At 41.9% G+C, this 16830-nt stretch overlaps 1 protein-coding gene across 1 annotated transcript; it reads left to right on the top strand.

Moving 5' to 3' along the window:
- The first annotated feature begins 4044 nt into the window (after positions 1–4044).
- Positions 4045–8955, top strand: LOC119195998 (galanin receptor type 1-like). The gene is made up of 2 exons (XM_037451355.1): positions 4045–4512; positions 8950–8955. Exons 1-2 carry the CDS (start codon positions 4045–4047, stop codon positions 8953–8955), a joined length of 474 nt encoding a protein of 157 aa, XP_037307252.1.
- The last annotated feature ends 7875 nt before the right edge of the window (positions 8956–16830 follow it).

Here is a 16830-nt window from a genome sequence, read left to right as displayed (position 1 = left end):
GAGATTGCAAAACGTCACAAAAAATCAAACAAACACTGCACAGTTCAACAATAAGTTGCTTTCACGCTGTGTTGCTTTCTTTATAAGAATCTCTCTGCATTGTTTATACACATTTCTGTGCATGTGAGTCTCTTTGTCACACCCTTCTGGTTAGCTAATGCTCACCGCGGTGCGCTGTGGTCATCCTTTAGTTACCATCATTTAATCCTACCCCGACGCATGGCGTCATCGAACAAGTGTAGCTCCCACTTTCTGGTTCCCAGGTGTAAAACTCTTTAATTTGTCAGCACTGAATGCTTTATTGAGCATCTAAATAGATCCATGTTTTGCCCTGTTTCTCTAACCATCTCCTACATAACCATTCTGCTGTTTTTGAAGGTCAGATGCATTTGAGTGTGGCATGTATCTTTAACAGCTATTGTCCAACACATTGCACGTTTAGTTTTCCACAGAGTGCACTTGCTGCACAGGCAGAGACATAAACACCATCAAAGATCTGAAGCAAATGGTCAACAGGTTGCAGGCTGTACAGAAATGTAGAGCCTCCAAAAACGCCCATGAACATAAAGAGATTTGCACTCTTCCCAACCAATAGATTGTAAATGCAGAGATATGCAACTGCACAGGCAAATACACACAGATAACATTTCTTTTGAAGAAGTGAGTTTTTTTTTGGACGAGTACGCAGGTACACGAAAGACGAGACTCTCAGAAAAATAACAAGTATTCAATTATGTAAATGCATGTGCTTTTATTGTTTGGTTTATCTGGTTACCAATAGGTTGTTGTGGGGAAAAAGAGGCGGACACACACTTCAGAAATGCATCCATTACTGTTAAAAGCACAATAGCCATCGTGACGCCTTGTCTGTGTTTCTACGTCCTATTTCTCCCCCCGGATCGCCACTGTGTTTTTTTGGGGGAGAGACATAATTAACCTGATGAAGCCAAAGGCCAATTACACCTCCACTCCCCCACCCTGCCCCCTCTGCAGCAGAGCCAAACCACGCCCCACCGCCACAGTCATGTTATTTGAGCTAATTTGATCCATTTATCAAATGTATCACTTATCAGCTATATTTTGTGACTACATACTCTGTTTAACATCTTTATACTGACCTCCTGGATTGTGCAGTTTGGTCCCACATGGTCAATTTTCTTTTTTTTCAGTTTGTTTTGTTTGATTTAAATTAGGTAAACAGTACTTGATCCCCTTTTAATGAGTGGAGTTTCTTTGTGCCGTTCATTTAATAAACATTTTTTGGTATAGTAGTCTCAGGCTCCAGTTGATTCTGGCTCCTGTGCGTCACCACCGGGTCACATTAATTAAGGTGATCAGACCTTTCATATTCACATTTGAATTTCAGCTCTTCTGCCCGAAGAGCAAAAGCTGCTTGAAAAGGATTCAGTGTGAATTTTTGATATAAGGTGCCCTTAGTGCTTGAGAAGTTTTTTTCCTGATGTTTTCTCGAGATCACATGACTTTCTATCGTCTTGGTCTGAAATGGACAGATATGGACATTGGACAAGAATGTGGAGCCTCAAAAGATGCTGTTCTTTTGTTTCAGTGGTCAGTGTCCGTCCAAACAGATACAATCAATGACCCAATTACTCGCGACCACTTTCCCCCTAATCCATGTAGCACAGACACAGAAGACATACCATCCTAAATAATGATAAATAAATAAAGATTAATATCTGCATGGGAATTATCTGGTGTAAGCAAAGTTGTATTATCTCTCTTCTATGCACATTCCTTAAGAGAGATAAATAGCTGGGCATTACTCCAATCCATCATTGGTTCTGTGGTGGGACATTGTTGCAAACAAACAACAAAAAAATAGAACTACACCTAACATTATAACATGAGGTGGTGTGGAGAGGGTATGAGGTCATTTGGGATGCAGCTAAGTAAGGGCTTGCAGATTTTTGCAGACCTGCAGGCCAAACGCAACCTGAATGCCAAGACGCAAGATTGCACATAGTGCAGCAAACTTCAGGTGCACTCAGTGGCTCTCACTGGGGAACGGGCCATTTAAGGACAGGGAGCTGTGGAGCCGTCCCGTAATGCTCACATCAACTTGAATCCCACCAAGTCAGCTCTCAGCTCTATGACACATGTCTATTTCCTGGATCTGAACTCCCTGTGTCCCAGAGAAAAAGTACAGAATTATTTATATGTTAGTTTTCTGATAGTTATTAGATATAAATAATAGTTAAACCTTTTAAACACAAGGATAGGAAGCTTTTGCCTCCTGAGATGGGAGAATCCATGGTTAGTGACATTAGTAGTAATAATAGGGTGGGTATTCCCTGTCAATCATAATTTATGACTGACAGTTTTATGACTGTGTGAATTTATGGCTGTGTGTGTGTGTGTGGAGGGGGGGGGGGGGTTGAGGGCGTAGATCAAAGAGTATGTTAAAGGTGTTAGTAGTGATAAAACAATAAAATGGCTTTAGAGGAAGAATAAACAAAAGTTTTATCAGAAGTTGTTTTTACGACCGGTCACCCCCTCTGATGCAGATAGAAATCAAACACTGGGGGCTAGACATTCAGGTGACCCTTAAGACATCAAAGGGCAAAACCTCTGTAGGAAGTTTGGGCAGACAGTTAGGTGTTATCACAAGATGTTTCACAGGGGGGTCCCAAGACCGGAAGATACGTCATTGAGGGGTGTTTATAGGTCCACAGAAATACCTCCAAAATACTTCACTCTGCCCTCAATCACCGCTGGGACCGCTGCTCCTGATTCTGAAGCTGTTTTTTTTCGTTGCTCGCTAGGAAATCTTTGCAAAATGGATCATGCTCCGCCAGGCTGCATTATAGGTATGTCTACAGACAACGCCGACCATTCAGATGTTGATTTCCTCCGCCGTAAGAGAAGGCCTGCTACATGCTTTACTGCAGAGAACGACCCATCTGTAAAGTTACAGTATGAGGAGGTAGGCTCAGAGGTGGAAGGTAGGTCCAGATGTGGAAGGTAGGCTCAGAGGTGGAAGGTAGGCTCAGAGGTGGATGGTAGGCTCAGAGGTGGAAGGTAGGCTCAGAGGTGGGAGGTAGGCTCAGAGGTGGAAGGTAGGCTCAGAGGTGGAAGGTAGGCTCAGAGGTGGGAGGTAGGCTCAGAGGTGGAAGGTAGGCTCAGAGGTGGAAGGTAGGCTCAGCGGTGGAAGGTAGGCTCAGAGGTGGAAGGTAGGCTCAGAGGTGGAATATAGGCTCAGAGGTGGGAGGTAGGCTCAGAGGTGGAAGGTAGGCTCAGAGGTGGAAGATAGGGTCAGAGGTGGAAGGTAGGCTCAGAGGTGGAAGGTAGGCTCAGAGGTGGAAGGTTGGCTCAGAGGTGGAAGGTTGGCTCAGAGGTGGAAGGTAGGCTCAGAGGTGGAAGATAGGCTCAGAGGTGGGAGGTAGGCTCAGAGGTGGAAGGTTGGCTCAGAGGTGGAAGGTAGGCTCAGAGGTGGAAGATAGGCTCAGAGGTGGGAGGTAGGCTCAGTCGCTCATCTTTTCATAACACACCACAGTCATTCCTCCAGGACATCACGTGATAAATCTGATCATCGCCCATCATTATGACACCGTGAAACATCAGGGCAAAGGCTTCACCATCAACAAAATTTGATCCAATGGCTATCGTAGGAAGGAACTGAACCACAAAGAAGAGTGCACCAGCATGCCTGTTTTGGAGCTCCCTGTACAGAAATGAGTTTTCTAGTCTAGCCCATACTTTTGAAGGGTATTTCTGTCATTTGAAATTGTGTTTCAAAGTTTCCATTTTGTAAAAGCACTAATATTCTAGTAGTTTAACAAAGGGACAAAGGGCAAAACGCTCTTATGGTGGGGTTTAAATTGTGACACTACTGAGTGCTGAGAGACTTTCTGTTTGTTCCCATTTCACAGGAAATAGAGGAAAGGTATTTGCGCGATGTGATGCGCGCGGCTTGGTGACGTTGCGAAAAAAGGAGCTCCATCCTTTATTCACCACATATTACAATATGAGCTCCACCGTAGCAACATGTAACTCCTCTAAACCAGCGGAGGGAACAGCTAAAGGATGGAGCTCGAGGTGGAGAACCAAAGTCAGCGTTTCAACGCATACACCGCTGCCTGCTACACCTGCATTGGGGATGGGTGTGGACAACTTCATCTCTCTTCTGATATATGCACGTTGGGAGCGTTCATCTGCAAGTTCATCTACTACTTCTTCACCATGTCCATGCTGGTCAGCATTTTTACGCTGTCGGCCATGTCCGTGGACCGCTACGTGGCGATCGTCCACGCCAGGAAGTCCTCTTCAATCCGCGTGTGGAGGCACGCCATGCTCGGGGTGGTGCTCATCTGGATCCTGTCCCTGGTCATGGTTGCGCCCGTTGCGCACTACCAGAGCATCGTAGAGAGGGAGGTTAACAACACCTTCTGCTGGGAGGTCTGGCCGGATCACTACAGGAAAATCTACGTGATGTGCACGTTTGTTTTGGGATCTGTCCTGCCTCTCGTGTTGATATTGGTCTGCTATGCAAAGGTGTGTGCGCACGAGTCCCTTGCACATATTGCAGATAGATGTTCAGTTTGGAGTAGAAATGTGCACTTTATGATTTTATTTTGTATCGCCCTGTTTGGCAATGTTTTTCAGTAAAATAAAACATTTGTATAAAACAAGCCAACCCACTTTTTTAAATTAACTTTAATGGTGGGGGACGTGAGGTAATATTTTTGTGTGATTCCAGAAGCACGCAGATCTGTTATTTTAACCTCAGGATGAACAAATAAAGAAAATTAGTTAATAAATGGGTTTATTAATTGATAAAATGTCACTATTAGGGTAAGACTACAAACGAATACCACCACAGAGAATGTGTGCAATTAGGGATCATAGATCCAAAAACGTTTTATTATTATTATTGATATTATTAAAGAATTGTTATGTCTTCCTGTTTCATCAAAATGAATGAAAGCTATTGGAATGAAGCATGAGTGACTGATGTGAAAGAGTAATTATTAGTTACACAAAGACTAACGGAAGTAAGAGAAGTAATTCCTCAATGTGTCCAGGAGAATAAGAATTGGTGATGTGTACTAAAATGTTTCTACAGAGACTCGAGGTCGGAGATGAGAGATGCACAGGCATTCTTTAAAACAAAGACGAGAAAAGAGTAATACAAATCTTTGTTGAAGCAACGTCTTGAGAAACTGAGGTGTCACTGAACGGTGGGGGCCAACAAGGCAGCCTATAGAGGTTATTCTTCCTCTTTTGATTTAAGTAGATTCAAGAGCACAAGACTGTTAAATGAAATGAATCCTGAGTGCAAATATTTATTTATTTATAATATTTGGCTATTTTGAGCTATGTGTTAAAACACATGCTTAACAGGAGGGATGGAAAGGCTCTACTAATTACTAATAAACATTTTTTGGCATGCATTTATTGTGAAAAACACTATCCAAAGGTTAAATTCAGAGAAAACATTAGTATGGACTTCATTGAACTAAATCAATGTAAGAAAAGGAATATTGTCTGACAATCATACAGATGTTTTCTAAATGAATTGAATGTTTTCAACAAAAGCCTCAAAGGAAGAAAAAAGACTGAGGGTTGAGATACAAGAGGAAAGGTTTTGTTTTTACCAGTACACACCAGAGGTGGGACAAAGTCATTGTTATGCAAGTCACAAGCAAGTCTCAAGTCGTTGCCCTCGAGTCCCGAGTAAAGTCGAGTCAAACATGGGGCAAGTCCCAAGTCGAGTCAAAAGTCAAAGCCATTAAGTCTCAAGTCGAGTCCAAAGTCTTACCATTTTAGTTTCGAGTCATTTCAAGTCCTCTTATTATAGTGGGGACGGGGAACCCTGGGTGATGGTGCGCTGCCTCACAGACCTAGACTACGAAGGGAAGGGTAATGGTGGATCGACTGTGACTGTGTTATAGTACTGTAACGCTCACCCCAATGTTGCAGCGTAAATAAGGAGGCGATGACTGGCTTGCAACTCCGGTGCATTTATTTATATAAAACAACTCAACTTTGGTCACTGTTGGCCGTCACCACGCCGAACGAACACTTCCGCATACACAGCCCCCCAAAACTCGGGTTGTCTCTCGTAACTACAGCTGGTAACAGAGCATAACGTGAACACATGCAACATCTGCATAACTGATTAACTAATAACATTAACTCAGCTCATTACAGTACTTTAAAACGGACGTTGACATAATGTTGGCGAAGATTTCCATCGGAGTCTGAATCCGGGTTCAAAAATCCAGATTTTTGTAACCATGAACGAGCTGTCTCGTTGATACGGTAAAATGGACTGCAGTGATTGGATGTCGTGCAGGCAGCGCACGCTCTCTGCATAAAGGTGGCGCACATTTTTTTGACAGATGCAGATAAACAGAGCGGCGCGGCCGTGTGAAAATGTTTCCCCCAGTTTTCATGGGAAGTAGCAAGTCTTCTCGAGTCAAAAGGCTCGAGTCCAAGTGAAGTCACGAGTCATCGATGTTAAAGTCCAAGTCGATTTGCAAGTCTTTGTACGTTTTGTCGAGTCGAGTCTCAAGTCATCAAATTCATGACTCGAGTCTACACCTCTGGTACACACTGTGTCAACAAAGTAACAATGTATCTGATCTGTTCTCCTTTTGCGAAGAATGTGAAATATCAGCAGGACTGATGAAACAAATAAAGGGTACAATTAATTAAATTAGGGCTATGTTATAACATAGTCTTATGCTAAAAGGTTATAACAGCCTATAAACAAAAGATTTTATTTTAGTTTAAAAGCCTCAGGAGCAGCAGTGATGATATTAACCCAAGTATAGATCATGTTATTGTAAAATAAAGATGTATTGTAGGCTCCTTGTGCAAAAAGTAGTGCTGTCAGTTGAACGCCTTATTAACAATGTTAATGCAAACCCATTTTAACAACGTCAATTTTTTTATCGCGAGATTAACGTTTTCTTGAAACTAATAAGGGGGGGTGGATGACACCCAGGCTTGTTTGAGTGGCTGTCTAAAAGTAAAGAAGTAGGCTTACCTTTTTTTGGTAACCTAACTGGTTCATTGTTTATGAAATAAGAGGCCTGACTGCTTTCTTCACAGCAAACTGGTAAAAAAGAAAATATTAAGCCGTGGTTTAACTATGCAATGTTGTTTTTCTTTGATTGTTACAATTAATTTGTATGTTTATTTTACATGCAAATATCATATAGTGGCAAACTTTTGCCACTATATGATATTTGCATTTGCATTTGCAAAGTAAATCATTGCATTTGCATTTGCCATAATACATTTACCCAAAATAACAAACCGCATTGCTCACCACAAAGGCACACACGCACACTGGCACAGTCGAAAACTGTTTGCTTCCCAAATTAGCAACACCTGTGTCTGGGATTCCGGCAGGTTAAATGGCCTACCTGGGCTGATCCGAGGTCAGCTGAGCCACAAAGCACATACAGCCCCCCTAGTGGCCCAGAGCAAAATTAAATGAAATAATACCAAATGAATATGGCTCCTACACAAGTCAATGCACTTTTTTAAGAGCATTAAATGAAAAAATATATATGGAAAAAATGATTCATTTTGAGTTAACTATGACATAAATGCGATTAATCGTGATTAAATATTTTAATTGCACTAGTTTGCAATTGCACTAGCAATAGTAAAAAGTACAAATTGTGATCAATAGACGGCAATAACTGATCCCTTGCACCCACAACAACTACAACTACTAGAATTGAGCTTGCACACTGTTGTGTGACATCACATTCTGACGCCCCAGTCTGTGACTTGTCTAAAAGATCTTGAACCACGTCCACATATCTGCGTGAATTAACGGATGTTAAATATCTCCACATTCGCGTCCTGTACATCCTGTTAAAACGTTCCACAACACTTGCTTTGGTCTCATTTGAGGTTGAAAAATTTGTGATTTTATGTTGATCTATAAGCTTCCTAAATTGCTTATTATAAAACTCTGTCCCTTCATCAGTTTGGAGTTTCGCTGGTACATGCCCCTCCCTCAGAATATCCTTAAAGGCTTTGGCGACAGTGGAGCCTGATTAGTTAGAAAGACATCTAACACAGGCGTACTTGGAAAATACATCAATACACGTCAACAAATACCGCACCGAGTCATTTTCCTCTGCATATTCTGCCATATCAACAAGATCCATCTGAAACTGTCTGTCTATACCGCTAACTAAAATCCAGTTCCTCGGAAAATGTACTGCAGCCTTGGCATGTAACGTATACACGTGTTCGTCTTGTTCCTGCGGTCATGGGAGGAGTCACGCCGGTACATTCTCTAACGGCGTTGAGCAGTTTGGCCACACTGCCCAATTCCCCATGATGCGATGGATCATAATAAATCTTTTGCAGCATCCTAGATGGAGGTGATGGAGAAGAAGGGGGAGTCCAGGTCGTTGGGAGGCTGGCATTTTCAGAGCCTGAAAATAAAAACATTTTTCGGATTCTGCATAATTAACCTCAGTTGCAGATATATATACATAACAAGTACATAATCCACCTGTCATTCTTTTCGATGCTTAAGGGGTGGATGATTTTTGGTCTACGCAAGGTAGCAGGCACACCAGATTGCATACCACTCGGTGTATTGTCGTCAACGTTTTCTAACAGACCCGTAAGCCTGATTAACCCTGTCTCTCTTGATTGCTTCGTCAATTTGTTTAAACACTTTTTGCAGAGCAGGCCAGTCACACCACTGAATAAAGAAAATGAGTGGGAACCACTTGTTATACTCTTCGTCTGTAAGCGGATATGGCTGTTCCCCCCCTCCCTTACGACCCCTATTAGCCACAATTTGCTCGAAGTCCTCACACGCCGTCAAAAAAATGAAATCATCATGTCGTCTGTTATACCGGTCTGCGGTAAGATGGTATATTTTCGGGCCTGATGCACCATGGACAACATTGACATCTTTTTCACGAATATCCCCTTTCTCATCCACAGGGTTGATGTGTGATGCCAGAGTCACTTTTCCATCATAGTATTCAACGATATACACATACCTGTTAACTCCCTCATACTGTAACTCTACCGATGGGTCTTTCTCTGCAGTAAAGCATGTAGCAGGCCTTCTCTTACAGCGGGGGTTATCAACATCTGAATGGTCGACGTTGTCTGTAGACATACCTATAATGCAGCCTGGCGGAGCATGATCCATTTTCTAGCGAGCAACGACAAAAAAACAGCTTCAGAATCAGGAGCAGCGGTCCTAGCGGTGATTGAGGGCAGGGTGAAGTATTTTGGAGGTATTTCTGTGGACCTATAAACACCCCTCAATGACGTATCTTCCGGTCTGGGGACCCCCCTGTGAAACATCTTGTGATAACACCTAACTGTCTGCCCAAACTTCCTACAGAGGTTTTGCCCTTTGATGTCTTAGGGGTCACCTGAATGTCTAGCCCCCAGTGTTTGATTTCTATCTGGATCAGAGGTTTGACCGCTCGTAAAAACACCTTCTGATAAAACTTTTGTTTATTCTTCCTCTAAAACCAATTTATTGTTTTATCACTATTAACACCGTTAACAGACTCTTTTGGTGCGTTTCCACCGAGCGGTACGGTACGCTACGGGTCGGGTCGGTACCCTTTTATTTGTGTCTCCACTGAGAAAAGTACCAAAGATCCGCACCGTACCGTACCACTTTTTGGGTACCCTTCCGTTGGGGTACCTGGCACAGTTGTTTGGTACTAAAGGGTGGAGCTAGACTCACTGCAAAGCGTTGATTGGTTGAAAGAGTGTCGTCATTTGCGCGTGCCGCAAGGGGAAAGACAACACACGAAGGAAAACCGTCGCAACAATGTCGCCGCGCAGCATTTACTTTAACAGCCACATATCGAAACGCAAGAACAGGATCGGCTGTATGTCCTCCATTGTTGTTTGCGGTTAGCTTTCAGTTTTCGCGCGATCGAATGACGTCACTCTACTTTCCGTCCAATACCACGCCTATCAAGTAAGGGTACTGTTGGCGGTGGAAACGCTCGCCAAATCATGGTTAACAGACCCGACCCGTACCGACCCGTACCGTACCGTACTGCTCGGTGGAAACGCGCCATTTGATCAACGTACTCACCCCACACATACACACACACACACACACACACACACACACACACACACACACACACAGAGCCATAAATTATCACAGGCATAAAACTGTCAGTCATTAATTATGATCGACAGTTCACACCCCTCCCCCCTAGACCTGCCTTATTATTACTACTGACATTTCAGTCTTTGTTATATGAATCCCTTAAATTAAAGACACAAAACGAGAGTTTTGGAACAGAATTAATACAGCAGCCAAAAAATCAACATTGAAAAGAATTTGCACTGTGAAATGCACCTTAAAAAAGTGTTTTATCATCATGGCGCATCACAGGAACTTGCTGTGGTTCCTTTGGGACCCATTCACGAAGATACCCGTTTTATATATTTATAACTTTATAACTGTGTGCTCAAGTAGAAGAGCGGAAATACTTATGCAAATGTGAATCTAAGTAAAAGTATGAAAAAAGAATGAGTAACTTCATTTTATATCATCAATGTTAGTTCCTCAACTGGTAATATATTTTTAGTTATGAATTGAGTAATCCTGCCGTATGAAAGATCTAAAGAAGCGTTGGAACTTGATTAACTAACAGGGAGTGGGCCGCGAGGCGATTTATCCTGGAATAAGATGGGGTGAGGCTTTTGAGGAGTGATGACAAATAAAGCAATGTGCTGCCGAAAAGCAAGACATCGCTGCAACCGCTTAGTGCCTCTGATATTTACTTCGTATGGGACTCTGCTTGTGACCTGCGCCACCTGACCTATTTTTCCTTGTTTATAGCTGGCCGGCACTGTGGCTATTAATGCACTCACTCTAATTTCAGATCATTATACTCTGGAACCAGCCCGAAATATATTTCATTTATGCCTATGGATATCTGCCATTATAGTCCCGGATAATGAGAATTAGTGGCTATTGACCTTACTTTGCCCATGTCCAGAGCACTTAGTTCCACAAAACATGAACATACATAAAAGACATTACATCTTGTTTACATTTTAAGAGAGCAGAGCCAATGCCATAATGACAGACTGAATGGGGGGAGGGAAGAGGAGGCTGATAAGAGCGAGAACGAAGAGGAAAAGAAAGAGGTCCATGTATGTATGGATGCTCACGCCCTACGGTGGAGTTCTATCTCTTAATGCATGTTGTGTGTACATTTACATGTCTCCTAACCTACATTTCATACCTAAAGGGGAACACGAACCAAATGATCAAGAAAAACAGCAAAGGAGGTGAAAAAATATAACATGATAACATGTGCTCTGACAGACACAATTTACATTTTGGAGCACATATATATATATGCAATATTTTTGCAGGCACAAAATAGACTTATCGGGTGCTTATTTTTTGTACTCCAGCACAAATGCCAAAGTTGTTTTTTGCAGCACTGTGCACATTTAAGGAGGTCTTCTCACCCTGTTTTCTTCTTAGACGCATATCCCGACTACCAACTGCTTCTGTCAGCTCAGACGTCTCTACACACACAAACACAAGTCTCCAAGGGCATTCACACACATGCATGCAAAGGCACATGCACAATCATAGCACACACAAGCAAAAACTCAATGGCAGCTTGATTTACTTTGCTATAACTGTATGGGCCATTTTTAGCTCTTTAATAATACTTGAATAGTTGTTACCTGAGATAACCCCAGGGAGTGGAAAAACAATTCCAGTGTCCCACAAGCCCCGGAGTTTAATCCTCTCCAGTATCCAAGGGAAATAATGCTTCCTCTAATAATTCCTTTGGTCTTTCAGTTCAGCATTGATGTCCGTTTCTATTGGCTTGGGCCATTAGTTCTGACACATGTATAATTGATTATGATATTAACAGCAAAAATCATTCAGCGCATTTTTGCTGAGGCTGTAGGGATGGACAAGGTACATAACGACTTTAAGCAATTGGATCCATAGCTTGTCCTTTTTGTTTTAGTTGAAGATGTAGCCATGTGTCATCCCTCCTCAGTTCAATTCAAATCTCTTGTAGTCGGTCACTGTGAGTGAAGAAGAAGGTGGCTTGTACTTTGTATAGGTGTATTAAGAAAGAAATACAGTTGTCAAAGGGTACATATCAACCAACCAACCGTTTAACCAAAAGGGGCTCAGTAAAAGTTACAAAGAGAGAGCGAAGGGAACAAGATAAAATTGTGTCTGTACTACCGTTCAAAAAAAGAGCAGAACACAAATTACTTTAAGTGCTGGTGTTAGCAAATGCAAAGGGCAGTGCTGGGCCGGCACACCTTGACCTTATCTTAAAGGAATGATTTTTGTGATGTAACAAGATGTGTCCTTTTGCAAATATGCAAGCGCTGTTGAGCAATAATTCAGTTTAAAATTAGATGGAAGAGAAAACGTGATTTATTTTTTTGAACAAAAGACAATTGATGTTGTTGTTATCAGGCAAGGGTTAATTTCCATGGAAATCAAAACTTTTTTTCCGAAAACACAAAGGGAAAACTGTGCACATTAGAAGCACATGGATTGGGCACAAAGTCCTCTTCCAATTCCCCCTCTCCTGTTGTGCTGTCATTCAAACTCCATCAAACTGCCAGCCAGCAGCTCAGCATGTTTCCTGAGAAATGCCCCCTCCTCTCAAGCAACTTCTTTCAAAAAAAGATTTTGATTTTATGTCTTTAGACACAATCTACATTGACAAGCTAAAAAAAGAGATTCAACTATCAATAGTAGCGCATAGTGGAAAATCACATTGTTAACATCTTATTTTCGAAATATTATTTTAAAGAAGCACAGTCACTCCTACTTAAGTTATGGAATGCTGGATCCCACCCAGCTGCTTAATCCGTTTTGCACATTCTTCAAAGGTATAGCTCACCTTTTTGTTCCTGAAGTCCTTTTAGGCTTTAATCAGGTATAGTTCTTCAACATTAAATCCGCTTATTTCAGCATTATTGCAACAAGAAATCAACTTTGTAATGGAATTCCCTGTAAACTGTTGGAGGTGAAGCCTTTCGAGTGCCAATAGATAGCCGGCCAGCCATTCGGGCTCAAAGACTCTGCTGTGAGCTCAATAGTGCTTTCTCTAAACGCTCCACAAGAACGCACTTGAATCCCACCAGGATCCCTTCGCTTTTCTAGCGGAGCCGGATATTTAAGGCTTGATGGTGGTTATGTAGGGGCCGTGGGATAGAACCAGGCAGCTAAGAGTCAAGCAAGGGCAAGCAGAGCATTTTGGAGACCCAGAAGGAGGGCGGTAGGAGTGCAGGTCTGTCTGCAATCAGCCACCCACCAAAGCACACGCATCACTCGATACACAGCCTCCAACAGGCTCTGCAGGGCCCGGCTGTCCTCTCACCAGCTACCCCTCCAAGCCCAATGAAGCCTCCAGGTTGGTAAAAAACAAAACACGAGACAAGATTTATTGAAAAATGTCACAGTAAATATATTGAGAAAAGCTGACTAATAACATTATCTCTACCAATTGTCACAGGAATGACACAATGTTATTATTTGTTTGGTATGTCCTTATTTGAATTTGGAAACTAGACTGTTATTAAAACAATTTACAGATAATGGCAGTACATCCTCCAAATTATGATTGCATTATCTTTCCACTCTGTAGCTTAGATTACAACCATTTTTACCAGTTGAAATGTTTTGTATAATAATGAGCTTACAACCCATAAAAAGGAAGCTCCCAGGAAGGAAAAGACGATTTCAGCTGCCAAATAGTGATAAGAGCTGCTACCATGTCTCTCAAAGGTTATCTATGTCTCAAAATGACGAGATGACGAGAATCCAAATACCTCCCCTGAATCCAAAGACTTCAGTTGAATAGTAATAGATTTTAAACCTACTTGGGAACAACGAATCTATGTTAACCCTTCTTGTTCTAAATCATCTATTTAGTCTATTACTATCGACAAAACCAATGATCCTTCCCACACCATCACCTGCTATCCTCAGTCCTTGTTTAGTGCTGGTTAGCAGATCGAGAACATGCTGAACATTATAGATCACCTCTTTAAGATCGTGGTGATAGCGTTGGTATTGTGAGCATGATAAATGCTGACATTCACCTCCAGCGCAATGCACAACTTTCCCAAAAGCCTCACAGAGCTGCAAGCAATTCTCATTTTGCTCACTATTTCAAAGCCGTCTGCAAGAGCCATTTAGGATCGTTGAAAACCAGCACTTTGTGCGCAAGTAACTGAGGGGAGAAGAGAAGACGAGACAAGGGAAGGTGTCTGACGTCAAAGGGCATTTGGTGGCATAGATAGCCTTATCTATAACCTGTATCCCATGGTTACCATATGCTGAACACGGCTGGGAACCTGGGCCGGAGAAAGCAGGGTGACGCACTAGAGACACGCACACTGCAGGACAGCTGGCTCACAAATGCTCGCAAACGCACCTATTCCCTCACCGTCGACATTCCACTCTACCCGAATAGACTCGCAAGCAGGGTGGTGTTTTTTTATTTAAAAAATGTATCCATCCTGGGTTAGTTTGAACACAAAAGGGTAATATCTGCAAAATCTTCAACGTGGGAAAGGTAACACACCTCTTTCCCCAAGAGATCAGCCTGACAGAGAGGTGGAGACAAAGAGGGAGACAAAGAGAGAGAGAGAAAGAGAGAGATAAACGGACAGGAAAAAAAGACAAAGTCTGTGTGTTACTGATTCAGAGACAGAGAGCGAGCAAAAGGGAAAATAGGATGAAGAAAACGCAGCACATTATCTCTATGTCGAGTCCTGGGAAGAACGGCCTATTTGTAGAGTGATACCTATCAGCTGTCTCTGGAGATAATACTGCACTGTGGTTTGCTTTACCAGATAAAACCTCCCTGTGTCTCTAATAGACTAGAAGTCAGATAGTGGCAAGGTGAAAAGCAAAGAGGCCGAAAGAAGTAGCCACAATAGCAAAATCACTTTGTTTTAAAAATGCATGTGACAGCAATAATATTTATGTAGAATATGTCTTTTTGCAAATCTGCGTATAAAAAACGTATTCCAGCCTGAGGTCGCGTGTAATCCAAACATACAATGGATTCATACACATGGGGGCTGCAGAAGTTCAAGGGGTATCATGTAAAGATTGTTTCAATGTTTGTGTAGAGCAAACAAGAAGGAATCAGAATGCATGAGATATACGCTTGAGATATATACATACTGTTATATTCAGTAAGCGGTGGACGTTTTTTTAAATGTTTTTCCCAACTGCAATGCATTTCAGAACAGAACAGTTTCTCACCAGTCAGACAGAATAAAATGATCAAACCAAAGATGCATTCCGTTTTCCATATGGAAAGTCATTTTGACATGATATTCTGGGCTTGAACTTGAAAGTTGGGTGCCACTTTGGGATTTAGTGATCTCCCAGACACCCATTGATGAGTCATCCCACTCTGCGTGTGCCTTCCTGTCCGTCTCTCAGGCGATCGAGCTGACTCCTGGGGCCCCGATTGAATAACTTATGATTAATATCAACACAACCACTGCCACAGTGACTGAGTTACCAGACACCATTGATCTAGACCTTGAGATGTCACAAAATCAGCGCGCAGATTGACCCGGAGGCAAGGTTTTGTGCGACTAAATTATTGGAGCCTGACAACCGTTGTTCTGTGAGCTTTGGTAGAATAAATGCACAGGATATAACATTCTCAGGTTCAAGCCTCAAATCAAATCATTTTCATAACCAAGTGTTGGATGAAAAACAGGATTTTGTATGTAATCATATCTGGTTTCTGCCCAGGATGAATAAAATGTCAAACTGTTGGCCGATGAGCAGCTACATTTGAACAGTTGGGGATTAACTGCTCTGCTCCAGGGTGTTTGCAAAGCAGCTCCTCAGCGAAAATAGAACACTTTACTCATACCTCTTTGTGACACATTTTCTAAACCCAGATATTTGATGCAGAGACTCTGGAACCGAGCTCCACACTCAACGTAACTCATGTGCGAGTTTTGTTCAAATTGAAATCAAAAGAGGTTTCCAAATCAATACATGACAGCACTTTGTAAGATTGGTTCAATCCAGCTGTAACATGAAAGCAAGTTGCTGCACCATTAAAATGTAATGTTTTCAACAACAACATGTTTTCTATTTCTCATCTCTAACTGTCTTGATCAAGTATTTTCTGCACTCGTTCCTCAGTGAATGAATCCAACATGTATTCAGGGATACGCCACGTCAGCTATTCCAAATTCCAAAAGCTTAGTTGAATGGATGAAACATGAAGATTTAATTTTTCGAGACAGAAATGTGAAATGTTGTTTCAGCTTTAATTTATGGTTCCAGACAAATGGCTGTTTGCCACCTAAATTAAATAACTCACTCTGTGCAGTGGCTATTTTAGGACATTATAATTTTAATAGTTTTTGCCACACAGGTCGGCACATCAAGCTGTAGAAATATCATCGACGTTGAATGACATATTTTGACATTCAGAGGCACAGACTATGGATATTTTTTACAATACGTCACTATTCACTAACTGCTTTGTTAATAACTGTAGATGCACACGGTAGGTTTCACACTGACTCTACTCATTGCTCTGTTGGGCATTTGCAAATTCTCGACGATAACATATGACTTGTTTGCTAGTAAATCCTCCACTATTTTTATCACAGGAGCTCACCATTTAGTAATAAAAAAGGTAGGGGAGAGTTTGTGTTAAAAACAGCCTCATGCTATAAGTCAAAAGTTTGTGAATGGGGGATTACCACACCCTGTCAGTTAGCTTTTAACAGAATACATTATGAAATGTGAGACTTATCTTGATGGTAAACTAAGTGCGAGGGTCGAAT

This window comes from Pungitius pungitius, chromosome 6 (assembly GCF_949316345.1).
Source record: "Pungitius pungitius chromosome 6, fPunPun2.1, whole genome shotgun sequence".
Classification (NCBI taxonomy): Eukaryota; Metazoa; Chordata; class Actinopteri; order Perciformes; family Gasterosteidae; genus Pungitius; species Pungitius pungitius.
The sequence above is the reverse complement of the archived record's forward strand: the minus strand, read 5'-3'. Positions and strand labels throughout refer to the sequence as shown.